The 22,631-nt window shown below is 44.1% G+C and overlaps 1 protein-coding gene across 3 annotated transcripts in view; it reads left to right on the top strand.

Annotated features, from left to right (window-relative positions):
• Positions 1-20,365, top strand: part of UPF2 (UPF2 regulator of nonsense mediated mRNA decay) — a gene marked incomplete at its 3' end in the record, with an annotated part of 54,830 nt that extends 34,465 nt beyond the window's left edge. For 2 of the 3 annotated variants that reach the window (XM_083366237.1, XM_083366236.1), the window contains 13 exons: positions 47-160; positions 507-623; positions 3,134-3,319; positions 5,370-5,573; positions 6,476-6,751; positions 8,223-8,406; positions 11,169-11,308; positions 11,915-12,019; positions 14,065-14,163; positions 14,517-14,684; positions 15,917-16,058; positions 17,704-17,824; positions 19,591-20,365. In XM_083366237.1, the coding sequence (XP_083222363.1) occupies positions 47-160; positions 507-623; positions 3,134-3,319; positions 5,370-5,573; positions 6,476-6,751; positions 8,223-8,406; positions 11,169-11,308; positions 11,915-12,019; positions 14,065-14,163; positions 14,517-14,684; positions 15,917-16,058; positions 17,704-17,824; positions 19,591-19,600 (1,866 nt within the window). Of the gene's footprint in view, positions 1-46; positions 161-506; positions 624-3,133; positions 3,320-5,369; positions 5,574-6,475; positions 6,752-8,222; positions 8,407-11,168; positions 11,309-11,914; positions 12,020-14,064; positions 14,164-14,516; positions 14,685-15,916; positions 16,059-17,703; positions 17,829-19,590 lie in introns of those variants that run through there. The other variant, XM_083366238.1, reaches the window with a different exon arrangement.
• Between the last annotated feature and the right edge of the window lie 2,266 nt (positions 20,366-22,631).

Below are 22,631 nucleotides of genomic sequence, written 5' to 3'. Positions count from 1 at the left end.
ATATACATTGTCACATCTCGAAAATAAACCATGATCTTGTCTTCAGGTGAGAAAGAAGGACCAGATCAACATTGAGACGAAGAACAAAACAGTGAGATTCATTGGAGAGCTAACTAAGTTTAAGATGTTCTCCAAAAGTGATACGCTGCATTGCTTAAAGGTTAGTGTTTATTGATCGGATCCTGTTCCTTCATCATGACTGACTAGAGGCGATTACGCTTCAAAAATAAGGCTTGCAAAAGAGGACGTGCGTAATTAGAACTGTCTGTAATGATGCTTTATCATTTAAACATTTCTGTTTTTTTTTTAAATATATATTAAGGTTTAGTATTACAGATTGGAATAGATAGAATAATATGCAAATACATTGCAGGACCACATTTTACTTGTGTCCCAAAATAAGCTTTCTTGAGATGTAAGAGAAAGACGGAGTATGAAGTACGCTGACAGCACACGATTGTTTCATCACGCAATACCTTTAAACGGTGATGCAAATTCTTCAACAGATGCTTCTGTCTGACTTCTCCCATCACCATATTGAAATGGCGTGCACTTTGTTAGAGACTTGCGGGAGATTCCTCTTCAGGTCTCCAGATTCCCATTTGAGGACCAGCGTTCTTTTGGTAAGAATTATATTGTATGTAACTTTGTTCTAAGGGTAAACATTCTTGAGGTGTGTTATTTTTTTTCACGGAAAGGCATAGGGTCTTGGGATTTATTTAGGGAATTTGCAGGGGGTCAGCCCCACCAATAAGATCTCTTCAGGTACAGATCTTTCCCTTCCTTCCTTCCTTCCTTCCTTCCTTCCTTCCTTCCTTCCTTCCTTCCTTCCTTCCTTCCTCCCTCCCTCCCTCACTCACTCTCTCTCTCTCTCTCTCTCTCTCTCTCTCTCTCTCTCTCTCTCCCTCTTTCTTATGATGGATCATTCTGGTGAATACAGAAACTAATTCTACAGCTAGAGTGAAATATTATAATTGGATAGTTGGTTTGAGGGCATGTGAAATAAGTCATCTTGGAAGTAAAATGGCAGATGCCTCTTCTTCCTATATTATCAGCCCTCTGGCTGAGTTCATAAGAGTTACACTTTTATTGACAGTTGGCAGGCAGCAGGTTAAGAAATTAATTGTTGTTCAGTTGCTGCATTGAGTCTGACCCTTCGCGACCCCATGGACCACACCACGCCAGGTACCCCCTGTCTTCCACTGTCTCCCAGAGTTTTCCCAGACCCACCATCATTTTGTCAGTGTCCCTATTTAACCATCTCCTCCTCCTCTGCCGTTCCCTTCTCCTGTTGCCTGCCGTCTTTCCCAACATCAAGGTCTTTTCCAAGGAATCCTCTCTTCTCTTTAGGTGGCCAAAGTCTGAGCTTCAGCTTCAGGATCTGAAAGAATTAATACCTCTTAGTAAATTAGTGAGGGGGGTGCAATGGCTCAGTGGTTAAAAGATGCTGAGCTTGTTAGCTAGAAAGCTGACAGCCCGGGTTCGAGACCTGAGTGTCACATAATGGGGGAGAGTTCCTGTGATGACCCAGGGCACAGCACAGAGGCAATGCAGTCAGCTGGCAATTCAAACCGCCCTTTAGTTGCTCCAAATTTTTCCCCAATGGTCCCACATTTCTGGCAAGCCTCGAAACAAAGGAAGAGACACACACCTTCCCATACAGTCTGATTAGGAGAGGAATTTACTCAAGGCCACGGAGATAACAAGGCACGACACACACATCATAAACCTAACGAGTCTGTGGGAATATAGGCTTGCCTGAGCAGTTTCAGAAGAGAAGGCAAAATACAGTCCGAGGTCTTTGAACATCCAAGCAATGTTGTCAGTTAGTCCAACGGTCAGAGTTTCCAGGCTTCCAAGCAGAAGTCACAGAACAAGAGATCAGCCACAACATACATAACTCCAAGGAATTGGCGTTTGTTCCTGACAAATGCCTCTCCCCACAGTGTCTTCTTAAGTCTCAGTCTCCAGGTGGGCCTTGTGGAGAGGGGTGGGGCGCTCTCCTCCCGAGTAGTTGAGCCTGCCTGCGTTTTTCCCTCCTTCCCTCCGCTCTCCATGCTCTAGGCCAGGGGTAGGCAACCTTGGCTCTTTTATGACTCGTGGACTTCAATTCCCAGAATTCCTGAGCCAGCCATGCTGAGGGAAAAGGGAGAGGTTTCCAAGCTGAGCCATGCTGGCTCAGGAATTCTGGGAGTTGAAGTCCACAGTCATAAAAGAGCCAAGGTTGCCTACCCCTGGCCTAGGCCTAGGCTGCTTTATGACTCGTGGACTTCAATTCCCAGAATTCCTGAGCCAGCCATGCTGAGGGAAAAGGGAGAGGTTTCCAAGCTGAGCCATGCTGGCTCAGGAATTCTGGGAGTTGAAGTCCACAGTCATAAAAGAGCCAAGGTTGCCTACCCCTGGCCTAGGCCTAGGCTGCTTTATGACTCGTGGACTTCAACTCCCAGAATTCCTGAGCCAACCACGCTGAGGGAAAAGGGAAAGGTTTCCAAGCTGAGCGATGCTGGCTCAGGGATTCTGGGAGTTGAAGTCCACGAGGCATAAAAGAGCCAAGGTTGCCTACCCCTGCTCTAGGATCAGGTGGGTGTGGCCCCTTGCTCATCACCTGAACTCTTGTCTCTCCTGTTCATCCTGTCCCAACCCTGAAGGGCCCTGGCCTGCCTCGGCCTGCTCTTCCCCACGTTGCTCCGAAGCCACAGGCACTTATCCCTCGACCTCCGTAGGGTCCCGTTCCAGCTCCTTTTCCTCCGCAGATTCAGGCTTCCACAGAGACATGACAGTTCCCGTTCCTTGCCTCTGCTCCTGCCCATTTAGCAATTCGAAAGCAGGAAAACGCAAATAGATTAACAGGTACCACTTCGGACAACGCTGGCTCCCTCGGCTAAGAAACGAAGATGAGCGCCGCGCCCTCGAGTCAGACAAAAGCGGACGGGGAATCCTTTACCTTCACCTTAATAAATTGTTAATCCGTACTCTGAAGTTTCTGACTCGCTTAGAGAGGAATGGCCGTGAAGCTTTATCAAAATCCAGGGTCTCATTCAGGTTTTCTTTATTTAGCGCATCCGATTTGGAAACCCACCCGTCTCACTCGCCGAGCGACACGACATTGAATGATTTCCCCTCTTGTTCCCAGGAGCAAATGATGCGGAAGAAACAGGCCATGCACCTCGACGCGCGCTACGTCACGATGGTGGAAAATGCCTACTATTACTGTAACCCTCCTCCCGCGGAGAAAACGGTCAAAAGGAAACGCCCTCCGCTCCAGGAATATATCCGGAAGCTGCTCTATAAGGATCTCTCCAAAGTCACCACTGAAAAGGTTCCTTGCATTTCTTCTTCTGCAGTCGTGAGCGATGTTGGGAGAGATTAGCCCTTATTTTGGGGAAGGATGAAAGTAGGCAGTGGGCTAAATCAGTGGTCCTCAAACGTGGCCACTTTTAAGACTTGTGGACTTCAGCTCCCAGAATTCCCCAGCCAGCGCTGGCTGGCTGGGGAATTCTGAGAACTGAAGTCCACAAGTCTTAAAAGTGGCCACGTTTGAGGACCCCTGGGCTAAACGCATTATTTTAGCATTTTTTTATTTCTCCCTGTTTTGTAATCCTTAAAAGACGTTGGCCTATTCTGTAAAGGAAGAACCCAGGTGGAAACCAGTGATTTAAAATTCAACAATGGCAGTTGAATTTGTTCAACTGGTACTTAAAATGACAGTGTTGAACCAATATTGGATTCAGAGACCAAACAACCTTTCTCAGATTTCTTAATAGATAATTAACTTCTTCTGAATAATTTTTCTGCATTACGTTCAATGTGTATCTTCTCCAGAACAACATGGTTATTCAGTAAATAGTTTAAACCAAAATTTCTTAAGCTGGGACTACAGATAAGCTTACAACTATCACTAAAGTGCAACTAAAGTGGTAAGTGGTAAGCCAGTTTGTTTGTTACACCATTTGTTTGTGGCACCTTAAAAAGAGTTTCTTTTGTGGAAAGTTCATACCTGTCACAAGCTGGTAACAACCATTGTTCCATCTTTTTTTTTTTAAAAAAAAAAAATCTTATGTTTTCCTTGAAAGGTTTTTGAATTTTGAGAGTTGAACTGGTTGCCTGTAGCTAGCAGGATGTGCCAACAGATCTGGAATTTATTGTGGTAACAAGTCATGAAGAGAATATGAATAGCAAAAACAGTGTGGTTGTTTTGGAATATTATCGAAAATGTTCAAACATAATTCTCTAGACCAGGGCTTTTCAGCCTTTTCACCCATTCTACCACTTTTAGGATATGGCAACATCCGAGGACCACCAGTCGCCTAGCAATGTCTCAAAAACTTAATGACAAAAAAAAAGGAAAAAAGTGATGAAGTACAGGTAGTCCTCGACTTACAACAGTTCACTTAGTGACTGTTTGAAGTTACAGTGGCATTGAAAAAAGTGCCCCCCAAGCCATTGGCAGTGGGGGTGGGGTGGGGGGTGTTTGGTTTCTATTCCCCCTGTCTGCTGGGTGGTTGCAGCAGGTTTTGGTCACTTCACATGACCCTGGGACACACTGTGACCATCATAAATATGAATCAGTTGCCAAGCATCTGAATGTAAATCAGAAGACCCTGGAGATGCTGCAACATTCCAGCTGATCGGCGCTTCTTCTGGGCTCAGCTGAAGTGCCAGGATCAGCGCCGAGCTCCAGCTGGAGTCTGGCGCTGATCCTGGCGCTTCCGCTGAGCCCTGACAGCCCTGCAGCTCCAGCCGTCTCTCGCTCAGGCTTGTGCGGTGCTGCCACCAGTTCAGCTCATTCCCCTCCCCTGCTACCACTTCTCTAGGATGGTCGCGTACCACCTGCCAGGTGCCAATGTACCACAGGTGGTACCTGTACCACTGGTTGAAAAGCCCTGCTCTAGACCTCTGTTCAGCAGACGTTAGGTGCACAGGACAAAATTTACTCAGGAGCATTGATGCAATTTATTTCATTTGTGGCAAACATATCTCATGATTTAAACTGACATAAATCATGTCAAACAATTCAGATATTTGGTTACACAGCTTATTTTAGCTTGGGTTTAATGCCTCTTACTCTCAGAGGGTCCATGAAATTTACAGTACTCTAGCACAGGGGTCCCCAACCCCCGATCCGTGGACCGTTACTGGGATGCCAGCAACCGGTCCGCACAAACAAGCAAAGCCCCATCCGTGGGATGCAGGCAGCACACAAAATCACACACCCTCTGCGGTCCTGTGGAAAAACCTCTCTCTACAGAACCGTTCTCTGGTGCCCCAAAGGTTGGGGACCTCCACACCTAAGAACCAATTAAATTTATGTCTCCAACCTTTTGAGAAATGCCCTTGAGTCATTGAAAGTTCTTCAAAACTTTGCTTAGGTCCTGAGGCAAATGCGCAAACTGCCTTGGCACGACCACGAGGTGAAAGATTACGTGATATGCTGTATGATCAACATTTGGAACGTGAAATATAATAGCATTCACTGCGTAGCCAACCTCCTCGCCGGACTGGTCCTGTATCAAGAGGATGTTGGAATTCACGTGGTGGACGGAGTTCTAGAGGATATTCGCTTAGGAATGGAGGTAAAAGCACTTTTTTAAAAAAAGCCGCTCTGACCGTGAAAATAAAGCTGAAGTATGTTTAACTTGAATGTTCCTGCGTTATTATGTCCTCTTTGTTAACGATAACGTATAGGTGCTTTTCAGAAGGAGAGTTTTAAACTTAGAACTAAATAGCTGCATCCTTGGTGTTGTAGCATCCCAGCCAAGTTCTTCTGTAGTGCTGAAACATAATTTTCTGCGATGTGAATAAACAGAAAACCAGAAAAGATTTGATCTTGCGTTCTCCCTGGTGGCTCCCATACATTATAAATGGAATAAGAAATAAAAAATAAAAAAATTAAGGAAGGGGGGGAAAATATGTTTTATGTCACCTATTGTTGTTTCACTTAGTCGAGTCCTCATTTGGAACTTTGCAGTGAGACCAATTGCTTATAAACATACTCCAAGCTCTCCAATTCCATATAAACTTAGAGGTATATAAACAGACAGCAAAACCCAACTCCCTTCTAGTACTGATGATGTTCCCTAGTTGGGTCATGACATGTCTGCAAGAAAATATCCAAGCTCAAGAGAGCCTCAAGGACCCCACAGTCGTTATCCTCCTCCTCTTCCTCCTCCATGCTGCAACCCCCCCTCCCCTTCTAGTACTGATGATGTTACCTAGTTGGGTCATGAAACGTCTGCAAGAAAACAACCAAGCTCAGAGAGCACCAAGGACCCCACAGTCCTCCTCCTCCTCCTCCTCCCTTCTATCAGTGATGATGTTACCTAGCTGGGTCATGAAACGTCTGCAAGAAAACAACCAAGCCCAGAGAGCACCAAGGACCCCTCATTTCAACCCTGAACTGCAAACACTCTCTTTTATCGGAAGGAGAGAATGCTAACTGTTCTCTAACTGCGGTTGCTGTTTTGTCCCTTTGAAGGTCAACCAGCCAAAATTTAATCAGCGGAGGATCAGCAGCGCGAAGTTCCTTGGCGAGCTGTACAATTACAGAATGGTAGAATCGGCGGTGATATTTCGAACTCTGTACTCGTTCACATCGTTTGGGATAAACTCGGACGGTACACCGAGTCTCCTTGATCCTCCAGAGCATCTTTTCCGAATTAGACTGGTTTGCACCATCCTCGACACCTGCGGACAGTATTTTGACAGGGGATCTAGCAAGCGAAAACTCGATTGCTTCTTGGTCTACTTTCAGGTAGGATAACCTTTAACCCCGCGATCAGCTGCGTCTTTACAAGCTACGCATTGTTATTCTCTCTTACCACGCCGCGTAAAATTGACAAAAAAGACCTGGATAAGAATGGCGTAATTAAATCAGGTGGTCCAAAGGAAAAGAGGGGAAGGGAGGGAGGGAGAAAGATGGATTAAGCCAAGGGAATAAGAGAGCATTCAATAAAATTTCCTCCCAACCATTAGAGGATTTCCCGTCGACTTGGCATCAGCAAAAAGGGTTTCTTAGAAGTAGGGAATGATAAGGAAAGTAAGTTGGTAAAAGACCTAAAAAACACACACTGAATATTTGACCAAAGGAATAGTATCTTCCACAGTATCAGTAATGGTGGAAGTGGGTTATCTTTTTTTTTAAATCTCCTTTTCACTTTACATGTCCAGGGAGGCAAATCAGATTGTATGCTTAGAGAAAGTCTTGAGGGTCAAATCCATTAAAATAATAATAATAATGTCACATGCTATTGACATTACAGTGATTTAACCACACAAATGTGGTTTCTAATAGCCAGATTTTGATGGCTTTCCTACATCCCCAAAATATTTGGGGCAAAACAAATCTTTGGGGTGGGGCAGTTATTGAGATTACATTCAAGACATGGGGTAGCATGAATAGAATAGAATAGAATAGAATAGAATAGAATAGAATAGAATAGAATAGAATAATAGAATAATAAAATACAGGATAGAATAGAATAGAATAATAAAATACAGAATGGAATGGAATGGAATAGAATAGAATAATAAAATACAGAATAGAATAGAATAGAGCAGGGCAGAATAGAATAGAATAGAATAAGTAGAATAGTACAGAATAGAACAGAACAGTATAATAGAATAGAATAGAGTAGAGCAGAACAGTAGAGTAGAATAGCATAAAGTAGAATGGAATAGAACAGAATAGAGTAGAGTAGAATAAATAGAACAGAACAGAAAAGAGTAGAATAGAATAGAGATTAGGGATGGAATGAAATAGAAATAGAATAGAAATAGAAATAGAATAGAATAGAGTAGAGTAGAATAGAATAGAATAGAGAATAACAGACTTGAGAGGGACCTTGGAGGTCTTCTAGTCCAACCCCCTGCTCAGGCAGGAAACCCTGGCCTATACCATTTCAGACTGGTGGCTGTCCAGTCTCTTCTTAAAAGCCTCCAGTGATGGAGCACCCTCCACTCCTGGAGGCAAAGCCGTTCCGCTGGTTGACTATTCCCACTGCCAGAATCCGGGAAAGGGAAGTGAAACGTATTTGGCATTAGCTCTTTTTCTTAGCCAGCGGCCACTGGTAAGTTTGATGTGATCAGTTGTTTTGCACAAGGCGTTTTGAAATATTAACTAACTTGCTGGAACGAGTCTCTAACTGATTCGACTAACTAGAGAAGCTGGACATTTACTCTACAGTGGTGTGGTTTTTTTTGGTGTGTTTTTTTGTTTTTTCCAGAGGTATGTTTGGTGGAAGAAAAGCCTGGAAGTGTGGACAAAGGATCACCTCTTCCCTATAGACATTGACTATATGATCAGTGATACATTAGAACTGCTGAGACCAAAAATAAAACTCTGCAATTCTCTGGAAGAATCTGTTAGGCAAGTGCAAGAACTGGAAAGGGAATTCTTAATCAAACTAGGTAAGACGGCTATATCAAGGCCAGAGGGAGCCGGAATCCCCACTTCGGTATTTTTACTTCTTTATAGCACTGTTTATTATTATTTTTTAAATTATTTTATTTTAATTCCATTTATATCCCGCCCTTCTCCGAAGACTCAGGGCGGCTTACAAGCTTAGCAGTAGCCTTCATTCTATGTATATGCCTGCTTATTAGGGCTTTCACACACACACACACCCCAAGCGGCATTATTACAAAGTCAGTTTAATTGCCCCCCACAATCTGGGTCCTCATTTTACCTACCTGGGAAGGATGGAAGGCTGAGTCAACCTTGAGCCTGGTGGGATGCGAACCTGCACTAATTGCAGGCAGCTGGTGTTACTTAAGGACGCATTAGCCCACTGCTCCACCAAGGCTCTTATAATTTTGAGATGTCTCTGGGCAAGTGAGTACGAATGTTCCTCCTGTCTCCATAGGGTGGGAGAAAGTGCTTCACTGATGCCAATACAACCTATTGTAAAACTATATAGATCAGTCACATCAAACACAAGTCCCGGGGGCCCGGATCCGGCCCGCGAAGTGGTTTCATGGGGCCCGCGAAGCCATCCTGGAAACAGTGAGGGAACGGCCCCCACTGCCTTGGCCCTGGCCCAGAGACCCTCCTTCTGCCAGAGACCCTCAGATCTGTCCCACTCCTGCCCAGGCCCCCATAGGCACCCTTGATGCCAACGATGTAGAGCTGGCCATGCCCACCCAGTAGGCCATACGCACTAGCCACGCCCACCCAGTAGGCCACGCCCACCCTGGCCATACCCCCCCCGGCCCCTTGAGGGCAACCGCAATGCTGATGCGGCCCTCAATGAAATTGAGTTTGACACCCCTGATATAGAGCTTGCCGCATACTAGCTCGATTAATTACGGCCCTCGATCCAGTTTCCCGTTCGGGGCCAGCCTCTTCCTCAAGAAGACGAATACAGCTAGTCCTTGACTTGCAACCGCAGTTGAGCCTAAAATGTACGTTGGCCTAAGCGAGACGTTTGTTAAGTGAGGTTTGCTCCATTCTACGACTTTTCTTGCTTGCCGTTTGTGAAGTGACAGCAGCAGCAGTTAAGTTAGCAAGAAGGTGGTTAAGTCAATCCAGCTTCCCCATTGGCTTTGTTCGTCAGAAGGTCGCAAAAGGGGATCACGTGACACACACACACACAAACACACACACACACACTCCCTCCCCCCCGGGACACGGCAACCGTCCTAAACGTGAGTCAGTTGCCAGGCATCTTGAGTTTTGATCAAAATGGTCAAAAGTCCCCTTTTGCAGTGCCGTTGTAACTTTGAACGGTCGCTAAATGAACCGTGGTAAATCGAGGACTACCTGTGTTTCACTATGGGATTGTGGGAGGCGAACAGAACTAAAAGATGAGACAACAAGAGACACCTTAGGAAATATCTCTTTCCTTTGATTCAGTTTGAATCTCCAGAGGCCGAGAAACCAGGCAAAGCTTTATGAATTTCCTTTGAGAAATCTTAAAAGAACTAAAGAAGGAAGAGGGGAATTGTTTTGATTTTCCAAAACGAGGGCCCCGAAGCTTGGCATAATCCTTGGGAAGGTTCTAGATAATATTAGAAAGCAGTTAATTTATTAGCAGCCTGAAAAAAAAAATGACATGGCAATCACCAGAAATCAGACTGAATTAATCTAGAATTCCTTCGTAGATTGTGGGAATAGGATTACTGTAATGAATCAAGGAACTTGAGGAGACTAGGATATTACAAGGGTATCACATATTATCTCACACATAATATTGATATTTGTCTCGGGATGCAAAATGGTGGATTTGAATTACAAGAAGGCAAATGGTGGTTGTAGATAAAAACAGATTCTCAGTGACAACATTTCTTTCTTGTTGATCCTTATTCATTTGCCCTCTTCAAACGCACACTACCAAATACTCAGTATGGCGGTGATGTCAACCTAAACGATTTGCAGCTTGGTGTATCAGGATATGTCCCATTGATTGCAACACTGCCAACCTCCTTGTAGTTGAGCCAGATCATAACCTTAGGATTTTTCCAAATGTCTGCCTTCATCGTTGTTTCTTGTTCTTACAACTGAAACCAGGGGCTTTTCTTTGGTGACTAAGGACAGGCAATTATTAATATGCTCAGAAGTGGCAAGGTTTGACACTACGGTGGAATGGTTAGTGAAGATGATGGAGTTTACAGAGAGGGTTAAATTAATATCTAAATTTATGGCTGACTGAAAATCCATTGTAGACTTTATGATTTGTGGGAATGGGATGATGGGGGGGGAAACTTGGATAAATAGAAAAAAGTGAGCTTTTTTGTAATCATAGTGTAAGAAATTATTTTGTAATTGTACTTATATTTGCTGCAAAGTAGATTGGAAACTTCTATTTCTTTCTTTCTTTCTTTCTTTCTTTCTCTTTCTTTCTTTCTTTCTTTCTTTCTTTCTTTCTTTCTTTCTTTCTTTCTTTCTTTCTTTCTTTCTTTCTTTCCTTCCTTCCTTCCTTCCTTCCTTTCTTCCTTCCTTCCTTCCTTCCTTCCTTTCTTTCTTTCCTTCCTTCCTTCCTTCCTTCCTTCCTTCCTTCCTTCCTTCCTTCCTTCCTTTCTTTCTTTCTTTCTTTCTTTCTTTCTTTCTTTCTTTCTTTCTTTCTTTCTTTTTTTCTTTCTTCATCTCTTCATTGTTCTGTGTTTGTTTTTCTGTTCCGTTCAGCTTTTAATAAGAAATTACTTACTTGCTTCTTCTTCCTTCCCCCCTTTAGGTCTTATGAATGACAAAGACTCTAAGGATTCCATGACTGAAGGAGAGAACCTGGAGGAGGATGAGGACGAAGAGGAAGGCAGAGTAGAGATTGAAGAACAATCTGGAAATGAAAGTGAAATAAATGAAGCAGAGGAGGAGGTGATTCTGCTCTTAGCTTTCTTAAATACAGTTTGGAAGAGTGGCTGATAGACCTGCTGGCCAGTTGCTCCCAATTCACAAACAAATACCTGCCATGCTTGAAGCCTATCACAACTATGGAGATGTACTATACATAATTTGGGCAAGCAAGGGTGACAGGCCAAATTTATTCCCCCCCCCCCGAATATTCACAGGATATAATTAAAAAATGTCTAGGAGCACTTAACAAAAAAGGTGAAAATTTGTTTGCTGCCATCTTGACATCTGTAACCATATCCTGTGGAGACACTGCTCCCAGCTATGAAAATTTACTAAATAGGATATTGTCGAAGGGTAGTTTCTGAAATCCAGTTGAGAATATTGGTAATTTTGTGAACTGCAATCTATTGCACGCAGACTTCATCAGGATCCCACCCCTTTTGATTTTTTTTTCTGTTAGGAACAGTTGGGCTGGATAATTAAGTTTAGAGTGAATTTAGAAACAGCCCTGGCACGATTGCTAAACTATCATAAAACTTAAGTTGGGCAAAGTTTTTTGCACAACAGCTTTGAAACCCACATTAAAACAAGACTTTGGGCTGTACGTTAAAGCTCTTGATTTTTCAGGAGGGGTCTGAGAATGATGACGACGAAGGAGAAGAGGAGGAAGAAGAAAACACCGATTATCTCACTGACTCTAATAAGGAGAATGAAACCGATGAAGAGAACACGGTATGTTCCTTTAAAAAAAAAAGACAACATTTAGTGCTAAAAAAGGCTGCATACAGATCAAGCTAGTTTTGGCGGGTAAATGAGTTTCCTTTGGTTTCTCGTAAACGTGAAAAACGCCTGCAAACATCATATCTTATCAATAATTTTAGTTTCAGTACAACATGTACAGGTAGACAGAGTGCCATAATCATTAATCTCCAGACAAGCTGACCTCAGGAAGCAGAGAGAGCAAAATCACAGGCCTCTTTTGCACCAACCACTTGGTGATGTGATTGAAGATCAGATATTAATATTGACCGTGTTAAACTCTTTGGGCAGAGTTGGGAGAGAGAATAGTCAAATAGACTTTACCTTATTTGATGTGGATAAGATGCCCCCACTGAAAGTTACCTGTTAGTAAACTAGTAGGAAGCCAACCACCAGATTGCAAGAACACAAGCAAGTGTCCAGAGAAGGAGATCCAAACTCATTGGTAGCCTCACATTGCAGTGAACACTGACATACGTTCAATTTTGCAGCTACTAAGATTGTTGGCTGAGCAGGTACAAAAACAGCCAGGGAAATTATTGAAGCCTGGGAAATGGGCCCCTTGTCAGTTGACAGGAGTGCTGATTTACTACCAGCTTATCAAGTACTTAGGAACTGAAGGCTTGGCAGCATAAGGAAACAACAGCCAGGCGCCGGCCATCAACACACCAATCAGCCAGCAGGAAAGCACTACATAATTATGACGCATCGATAAGCCCAAAGCACACATTCCGGTAGAGAGAAGTTCCCTGAAGTTGGACTCTGGCACAAGTCCGTAAGCTCGGAAGACGAAACCTCTGGTCCCAGTGACCGACCCAGATTGGATCTTACCTGCTAGTGATCGATTGGAAGAATAAAAAGAAAGGAACAGTACTCCACACAATTAATCACATTGCTTTGAAATGACATTTAAAGGAATTGGCCATAGAAGCTGGGATGTTGGCGTATGAGCTATGCTATATATATATATCAAAAGGAAGACTGTCTTAAAACAGCACAGTGGGTGTTTTTCTAAGGCTTTCTGGCACAAAGTGTTCTTTGAAGAAGGAAGGGTCAGCGTGTCCCAAACCAGAGAAGAGAGCTGAGTTAAAGAACTAAACTGCATAGGGACATAAAAGAGTGCTGCAATTTTAATTCGGAAAATCCAAGGCAGTTTTATGTTCTTGCCTGACAACTAGGTTAAAAACAAGTGGAGCATCAGTACAGTGTCTTCTGCACGGCCACCGTACAGCTAATAGTTGTGGATTTCAGGAGAACAAAATATATTCAAGGTGTGCATTCTTTACAGAAGGCACAGAAGCGTGCTTGCCTGAACTGGATTTTTTTTAATTAAAAAAATAATTATAGCCCATGGAAAGGAAATCAATCCTCAGTGCTTCCCCCCCATCTCAAAATTATAAGCTGGTGTTTCTCAACCTCAAGAACGTTTGTGTGGACTTCAACTCCCAGAATTCCCCAGCCGGCCATGGGAATTGAAGCCCGCGCATCTTAAAATTGCTGAAGTCGAGAGAGACTGCTGTAAGCTGTCTTGTCACATTCAGCCATTTCTTTCTAATGAATCATATTGGGTCGATCTGTTTCGGGCTACTTTTAAAAAAGAAAAATGCAAACAAATGTTCCTTTTTCACAGTAAGCAGGATACGTATCTTTGTATCAAATGCTGATCAGGATTAGCCATAGCTGGTTCCTCTATTACTTGGGGACGACATCGTGTTGTCACACATGTAACCTCTTTCTGCTTTTTTGTTGTTGTTATAAAAAACAGAAACACGTACTAGAGAACACCTTTTAGTTATAAGACCCTCAACGTAGTCATTACTTGAGAAACTCAAGCATTAAAATAAATTCTTGGATCTGTTTTGAAAACATAGCCCCATGAATGAGTCCAGTTTCTTTAAGGCAGGAATCCAATCTGTTGGCCACCCCCAGTTGGCAGAAAACATGCGTCAACTGAAATGGTGCTGTTTTTTTTTTCCTTTTTATCTTCTCTCTCTCTCTCTTTTTTTAACATATATCAGGAAGTCATGATTAAAGGAGGTGGGCTGAAACGGGTGCCGTGCGCTGAAGATGAAGATTTTATTCAGGCATTGGATAAAATGATGCTGGAAAATTTACAGGTACCGATTGATATATTTTTTTTTAGTACAATTGTACAGTTGTGTTCTGTTTTTACAAAACTCCCCTACCTCTTGAAACAGCAGTGAACTGGGCGGTGTCCAATGTTTTGAAGCTTGACCGCATTTGCTAAGTGACAGGGCGTAAGCCGAGAACTATGGGAGGAAGGCAGATAAACCGGCGTTTTTCCATACCCGGCGACTTTTGAGAAGGTTTCAGAAGTTAAAGGTGAAGAAGACGGGCTTCAGCTCTTGTAAGAAGGAGCTCTGAACGGAAGGCTGCGCTCCTTCATTCTGCTTCTGTTCTCGTGGCTTGCAAACATCTCACGAGGTCCGTTTTTGTGCCCTCCTCGCAGCAAAGAAGCGGAGAGTCGGTGAAAGTGCACCAGTTGGACGTGGCCATCCCTTTGCATCTCAAGAGCCAGCTGAAGAAAGGACCACCACTCGGGGGTGGGGAGGGGGAGTCTGAATCTGGAGACACCATGCCTTTTGTCATGCTAACCCGGAAAGGCAACAAGCAGCAGGTAAGCTTATGCCTGGTTGCAAAGGTGGCCCTTTTTGTGCTCTTGACATTTCTGATTAGTTGTGTTAGGTGGATACCTAATACCGAGGGGTCCTTGGTTGCTCTCTGAGCTTGGTCTGTTTTCTTGCAGACGTTTCATGACCCAACTAGGGAGGAACATCGTCAGCGCTACACTAATGTTGTTACCTACTATCATTCTGGACAAATGGCTGTCTTCTTAAAATCCTCCAGTGGTGGTCTCCGACCGTGGTTGTTTTCTTGCAGATGTTTCATGACCTAAACTAGGTAACAACATCAGCACTGATGATGTTACTTAGTTGGGTAATGAAACGTCTGCAAGAAAACCGCCGAGTCTCAGAAAGCACCAAGTATGACCACCGTCACCACCACCACCACAACCCCACTTCTAGCACTGATGAAGTTATTTAGTTTGGGTCATGAAATGTTTGCAAGAACCACCATGCTCAGAAAGCATCAAGGACGATCACCACCACCACCTCCTCCTCCTCCTCCTCCTCCACAAACCCCGCTCCCTTCTAACACTGATGATGTTACCTACAGTAGTTGGGTAATGAAACATCTGCAAAAAAGCAAAAAAAAAAAAAAAGCAAAAAAGCAACCAAGCTCAGAGAGCACCATTTCAATCCTGAGCTACAAATATTCTGCTTTATTGATACTAAATACTTTAGTTTTTGGACAGCAAGAAAGTGGCCTTCCCCCTCTCCCCATCTGTCTGTCTGTCTGTCGATCGATCGATCGATAGATAGATATAGATAGATTCATCTTATCAGTGGAAAGCAGATATTGATTGGTTTTCCCAGATGAGTCTCTGTTTCATGAAATTAGGTGGAATTAAAGAGAGTGATTTTTGTACTCTTATTCACACATTCAATTTCTTCTTCTTCTTCTTCTTGCGACCCTGTGATCCCTTACTTCAGGGTAGGGTTGGGGCGACTGGATGGAGCAGAGTATTTACCGGCCGGATGCCCTTCCTGACGCCTACACGGAGTTCACAGCAGAATTTTTCTCTTTGCGCCCTGACATCTGCCACTGTCTCGAACTCTCAGCGTCTTCACCTCTGGGCCCCCACACATTCCAAATACAGTTCTCAAAAATACCCTGACCTGTAACAGGCCAAGCAGTGGTTCCAATTACAGAACAATACTTGGGTGCCTTCCCTTGTACTTAGCTTTCCCTTTCTTTGGGATCTTAGACGGGCTTCTTTTCTTTCAGTTTAAAATCCTAAACGTGCCGATGTCCTCTCAACTGGCGGCCAATCACTGGAACCAACAGCAGGCCGAGCAGGAAGAACGCATGCGGATGAAAAAGCTAACCTTGGACATCAACGAACGGCAGGAACAGGAGGACTATCAAGGTAGGGGCCTACTGTTAAAAAAGTTCCATACCGGTAGTCCTCGGCTTGCAACCAACCATTTAGCAACCACTCAAAATTACAACGGAAAAAGTGACTTATCCTGGCGAATAGACTAGACTAGACTAGACTAAAACAGAACAGGAATAGAATTAGAATTAGAATTAGAATTAGAATAGAGCTGGAAGGGACCTTGGAGGTCTTCTAGTCCAGCCTCCTGCTCAAGCAAGAGAACCTAGACCATCTCAGACAGGTGATTGTCCAGTCTCTTCTTAAAAATCTCCAGTGATGGGGCGCCCACGATTTCTGGGGGTAAACTGTTCCACTGGTTGGTTGTCTTCGCCGTCAGGAAGTTTCTCCTTAATTCCAGGTTACTTCTCTCTTTGATCAGTTTCCGACCAATGTTTCTCGTCCTTCCCTCTGGTGCTCTGGTGAACAACCTGGTCCCCTCTGCCTTGTGGCAGCCCCTCAGATACTGGAACACTGCTATCATGTCTCCCGTATTTCTTCTTTTCTTTAGACTAGCCAAACCCAAGTCCCGCAGCCGTTCTTCGTATGTTTTAGTCTCCAGGCCTTTGATCATCTTTGTTGCTCTTCTCTGAATTTTTTTTTCCAAACTCTCCACATCTTTTTTGTGATATGGTGACCAAAATTGGCTGCAGTATTCCAGGTGTGGTCTTACTAGGGCTTACAACCATGCAGGGTTCCCCACAGTCACGTGAACAAGAATTCAAGCACTGGGCAACCAACATGTGTTTATGACAGTTGCAGCAGCATCCCATGGTCATATGACCTCCGTTTGCGACCTTCCCAGGCGGCAAAGTTGAGGGGGGAATCCAGATTCGTTTAACGATCATGTGATTCGCCTAACAGCAGCAGTGGTGTAACGACCGTGGCCCCCCCCAAAAAAAGGTCATAAAACCAGGCACGGGTGACTTAACAACTGCCTTGCTTAGCGCCGGAAATTCTCAATTTCCCAATCGTGGTTGTAAGTTGAGGATTGCAACCCCATCCAAACTCTTAATGCGCTTGGGTGGGTTTTATTCCCGCGTTCAGATGTACGCACGACTGCTCTAAATCGTACGAGAAAAATAGCACCTCAGGATCAATACGATCAAAGGACATGCTTCCAATAGAAATCAAACAGATCATTATAATTTACAGGTAACATAACTGAAGGGCATTTTCAGAATCTTGTGCGCCCTCCACCCCTTTGAGATACCTGCAGTTGGTTGCCAAGGTGGTTGAAGTTTCTGGCAAGTTCTGTGGAACATCGTTTTGCCCATAACCTAAATTTATTTAGGTTCTGCTAAGCAGCAGAAATAGGCATGCAACTTCCCAATAGAGACGCGCTCTGGTTTTCTCCTCAAAATTTACCTTTTGCTGATCCAGCATGAAAACGGTTTTATTAGTCATTGCTGTTTCAAACGCGGCTGAGGTATTTGTCCTCTCCAACCGCCAAATATTGCAAATTTCCATCCAGGAAGTCTTAATTCTTCGTCAAATGACAGGATTCATTAGCTGAGGAATTTGGGGCCTTCTGATACTTGCTAGAAACATCTCCGGCGTTCTTTTTTTTTTTAACCTAAGAGTGCTCAGCGCTCTCCCTCACCCTTCAGTTTATTTCTTAAAACGTTTGAATCCGCAGAAATGATGCAGTCCTTGGCTCAGAGGCCCGCTCCAGCGAACACAAACCGAGAACGGCGGCCTCGTTACCAGCATCCCAAGGGGGCTCCTAATGCTGATCTCATCTTTAAAACTGGTGGAAGGTAAGAAGTGGGATTATTCTGTGGTTTCCCGGTTTCCCGCCAATTCTGATTTCAGAACTTGGAAAGACTTATCATTTTTGAAAGGATAGTATCCTTGAGCGAGAAGACACTTTTTTTGGCTGGATCCGCCTTGAAACACCTCAGAGCGGAAATCACGTCAAACGTTGAGATCACTTCCTTTGGAAATAATCTTATACGAGGCCAATTCGGAAATAAAACCTCCATTTGAGCACGTGCGAGAAACAACCCATCCTGCGGCTCCGTGCGCAACAGTAGTTCAGGAGTGGAAGGAGAAAGTTGTGTCGCCGTTGAAAATGAACCCTGCCGTAGAAAATCCCACCAAATGTGACGTGCGTGCAGGAATACGATTCCTGCGTGCGAAAAAAAACTTTCTCCAGCTGCGATTCGTCACGAACTGTGTAATGTTTACGGCCCAAACGTGATGAGTGAAGGTGTCGTACGTCAGAGGTGTCTCGTGTTTAAAGATGGACAAACCAACGTGCACGACGAGGCAAGAAGTGGCCGTCCATCTCTTAAGTCAGCGATGAACTCGTGCAGGAAATCGACAAAAAGGTCCATGAAGTCCGCCGGTTGACAATATCTGCCCGTTCTTTACGCTTTCCCCAAATTTCTCGAGACTCGTTTTGTACGAGGCAGTGACGGAAAATTTGGGATCCCGCAGGTTGTGTGCTCGTTGGGTACCAAAACTCCTTTTCTGAGGAGCACAAAACACACCGAATGGGTTCACGATGCTATTACAGGGTGGCTTCATTCCCGGGTGGGAGATTTTTTTTTTTTTTTTTGCCAAAGGACTTTCCAACCTCTAAGACGTTATGACAAGTGCGTCAATTTGAATGGCGATTATGTCGAAAAGTAACGTCACGTTGTAGTTTTCTAATGTGTATAATAAAAGTTCTGTATCTGCAAGTGTCATTGATAACCAAATGGAGGTTTATTTCCGAATTGCCCTTGTACAAAACCCCTATGGGGGTGGATGTCCCATTCAGCAATCTAGGTGACCTCCTCTGGCGTTGCTTCATGCGGATCTTCTAAGGAACCAAAGAATGCGCAATATGTTTAATATAGGTAGTCCTTGACTTACAACAGTTCATTTAGTGACGTTTGAAGTTAAAACGGCACTGGAAAAAGTGACTTGTGAGCACTTTTCACACTTACGACCGTTACAGCATCCCCATGGTCACGTGACTTACATTTAGGCGCTTGACAACTGACTCGCATTTATGACGGTTGCAGTGTCCTGGGGTCACGTGACCTTTTGTCAAGCGAAGTCCATGGGGAAGCCAGATTCCCTTAACAACCGTGTAGCTAACTTAACCACCGCCGTGATTCGCTTAACCCAGGGGTAGGCAACCTTGGCTCTTTTATGACTGGTGGACTTCAACTTCCAGAATTCCTGAGCCAGCATGGCTCAGCTTGGAAACCTCTCCCTTTCCCCTCAGCACGGCTGGCTCAGGAATTCTGGGAGTTGAAGTCCACGAGTCATAAAAGAGCCAAGGTTGCCTTCCCGTGGGTTAACCAATGTGGCAAGAAAGGTCATAAAATGGAAGGGGGGAGCTCACTTCACAAATTTCTCACTGAACAGCAGACAGTTTGGGTTCAATTGTGGTCGTAAGTCGAGGACTACCTGTAACGTGTTTTGTTAGTGTTGTATATCGGGGCGTAGACGCCATAGGCTAAATAAGCAGATAAGTTTCACCGCTCGCTTCTTCCCGCATCTGACTTTTTTTCCTTCTTCCCTCCGCCAGGAGACGTTGATCCAGCCGCAAGCGTCATCTCATTAGGTCCCGTATCTCCAATGTTGTGGATTAGTGGAGTCCTCCAGCAATTAAAACGAGAGCAGCGGACACATCGGAGCATGTCAGTCTCAAGAGAGTTCAGAAACCGACAGGCTGGGGCCGTAGAGCAGATCCACCAGCCTCTATTAAAAACAGAAATAGTGGAAGCTTCCAGTCATGACCTATCAAAACCAAAAGCATCTTGTTATGGAAAACATGCGAGGGTTAATCTTCTCATGAGAATGGAAGTCAATAAATGAGACGGTTAACTTGACTGGTGAGCAGTTCAGTTACAACAAGAACAAAAAAGAGCAACTTAAAAATAAGATGGATTATGCTGGAACAGAGACAAGTTTTGGTGTGGCTAGGTCAGGGGGAGAAAGGAATCAAATGGAAAAGAGTGGCATTTTCACTGAATGACGCGGGACGGTAGCGCCAGCAGAAAGTTCTTTGGCGGGCCTGCAGGCCTGCTTTCTAGAGAAGCGATACAACAAGACGTAAGGACTGATTAGTCAGCCCCACCACCGCCCAGGATAAGCGAAGCGGCAACTAATTTACCAAAACGCGAGATGCTTTCCTGGACGACGACGTTCGGAGAGGAAACCAGTCAGTTCCAGATTGCGTGTGTTTGAGCGAGAGAGGGAAGGAGTCAAAGAGGCAAGGAAGTGGCAAGGTCTCCAGATAGATGGGGAGGGGAGAGAAAGAGAGAGAGAGAGAGAGAGAGAGAGAAAGAAAGAGAGAAAGAGCATTGACCAAAAGTTGCTTTGAACAGCCTGACACCAGCCTAAGTCCAAGGGTCTAAGAGGAGCATCATTTAAAGCATCATTGAAAACCAAAATGTGCCAGTCAGCACGACAGACAGATGCCAGGAAAGTGGAGCTGAATGTTCTGTTGACTTTCATGGGTTGATAAGCCTCTGTGTCTACATATTTAAAAAAAAAAAGGAAAAAAAAATATATAGTTGGCAGAAGTAGAATTTTTATTTTTCTAAATTGAGATAAATCTTTCTCTGGGCAGTTTCTGACAATCTTGTTTGTTAGTATAGTTGTGGGGGATATATTTCTTCTTCTTTTTTTTTTCTCCCCCTCCCCTTTTTTTTCCTTCCTTCCCCCCCCCCTCCTCCTCCCCTTCTTCTCATTTGCTTTCATGTAAGCGTAGTACATTCGGTTTTAAGAAGACACCTGTAGGCTATTACTCTTGTTTCGTTTTGTTTTTTTTTCCTCGCTGCTTTAAAAATTCTTTTTTTTTTTTACCGCCGTTGAGTTCTTGCATGTAGGCTTTTAAAAATGAGATTGTACGACTTGTAACATTTCACATTGGCATATAGGACGCGCGCCGTCACCAAGGCCACACCCGGTCATCACCAGCTTCAGAAATCTGATCTTTGCCGATGCTGCAATAAAGTGTTATAATTTAGAAACGGCTTTTTTTTGTCTTTCTGTCTCCCAGTTTTGGGGGGGGGGCGCGGGCGTTAAGGCCTGGACGCGCAAGTCTTGGGTTGTGTAAAAGCGGGGAAAAAAATGGGGATTTCTTTGAACAGGGGAAATAAAGCTATTTTGCATTTGAGGTTTCTGAGCTGAATTTCGTAACTTGCTCTCCTGCCTCTTGTAAATACTCATGGGGGAACTGCTGTCTTTGATACGTCTTGAGCCTTGGTGGAGCAGTGGGCTAATGCCTCCTTAAGTAACACCAGCTGCCTGCAATTAGTGCAGGTTCGAGTCCCACCAGGCTCAAGGTTGACTCAGCCTTCCATCCTTCCGAGGTAGGTAAAATGAGGACCCAGATTGTTGGGGGCAATAAGCTGACTTTGTAATAATGCCGCTTGGGGTGTGTGTGAAAGCCCTAACAAGCAGGCATATACATAAGAATGAAGGCTACTGCTAAGCTTGTAAGCCGCCCTGAGTCTTCGGAGAAGGGCGAGATATAAATGGAATTAAAATAAAAATAAAATAAAAATGTGAAGGGTGACACAGCTATATATACAACAGTTTGCTTAGTGACTGTTCAAAATTACAGTGGCGCTGGAAAAAGTGACTTACGACCGTTTTCCACGCTTATGACCGTTGCAGCATCCCCGATGGTCACGTGATTTACATTTGGGTGCTTGGCAAGTGGCTCGTATTTGTGACGGACGTAAAATTTGGGCTCAATTGTGGTCGTAAGCCGAGGACTACCTGTGCTTTATAGTTTTTGATAAACTGCCCCAAGATACCTCCTATGTACGAGTTGAGCAGCTGTATAAATTGGTTAAATAAATTACATAAATAAACTGCGCTTCGTTTCACTGTAAGAACTATTCAGGCAAAATATTTCCTAACTTAAAATGGGAAAGCAGGTAGTCCTGGACTAAATAGCGGTTCATTTAGCGACCGTTCGAACTTAACAACAGTACTGGAAAAAGGTGACTTAGGACCGTTTTCCACACTTAACGACCGTTGCAGCATCCCCAGGGTCACATGATCAAAATTCAGAAGCTGGGCAAGTGACTCACGTTTATGACAGGTTGTAGGGTCCCAGGGTCACGTGATCCCCTTCTGCGACCTGACCAGCAAAGTCCCATGGGGAAGCCAGATTCATTTAACGACCGGGTTACTAACTGAACAACTGCAGTGATTTACTTAACTGTAGCAAGAAAGGTCATAAAACGGGGCAAGGCTCACGTAACAAATGGCTCACTTAACAACAGAAAAATGTTGGCTCAATTGTGGTCGTAAGTCAAGGATTGTTTGTTTTTTGGTCAAATTATTGCACAGTTTTCCAGTCCCGGCACATTTTGCATTGTGCAGCACGGGGCTTTTATTTTTGAATCCACTTTTTTTTTTAAAGGATCCAATGTTAGCATGTGCCAGATTCACTTGAATTTGGACCTTTTCCCTGATTTTTTTTGGGTGGGGACACAGGGGAAAAAAGGCAGCTGCTTTAAGGAATTGCTGGCACGCCTTTTTGCCTTTCAATCTCAATGGCTGTGGAGTTTTAAATACTGTTGGGAAATTCAAACGACGTGAAGCATA

The sequence above is a fragment of the Vipera ursinii genome, assembly GCF_947247035.1.
Source record: "Vipera ursinii genome assembly, chromosome: 6".
Taxonomy (NCBI): Eukaryota; Metazoa; Chordata; class Lepidosauria; order Squamata; family Viperidae; genus Vipera; species Vipera ursinii.
Note: the sequence above shows the minus strand (reverse complement) of the source record. Positions and strands in the feature narration are given on the sequence as shown.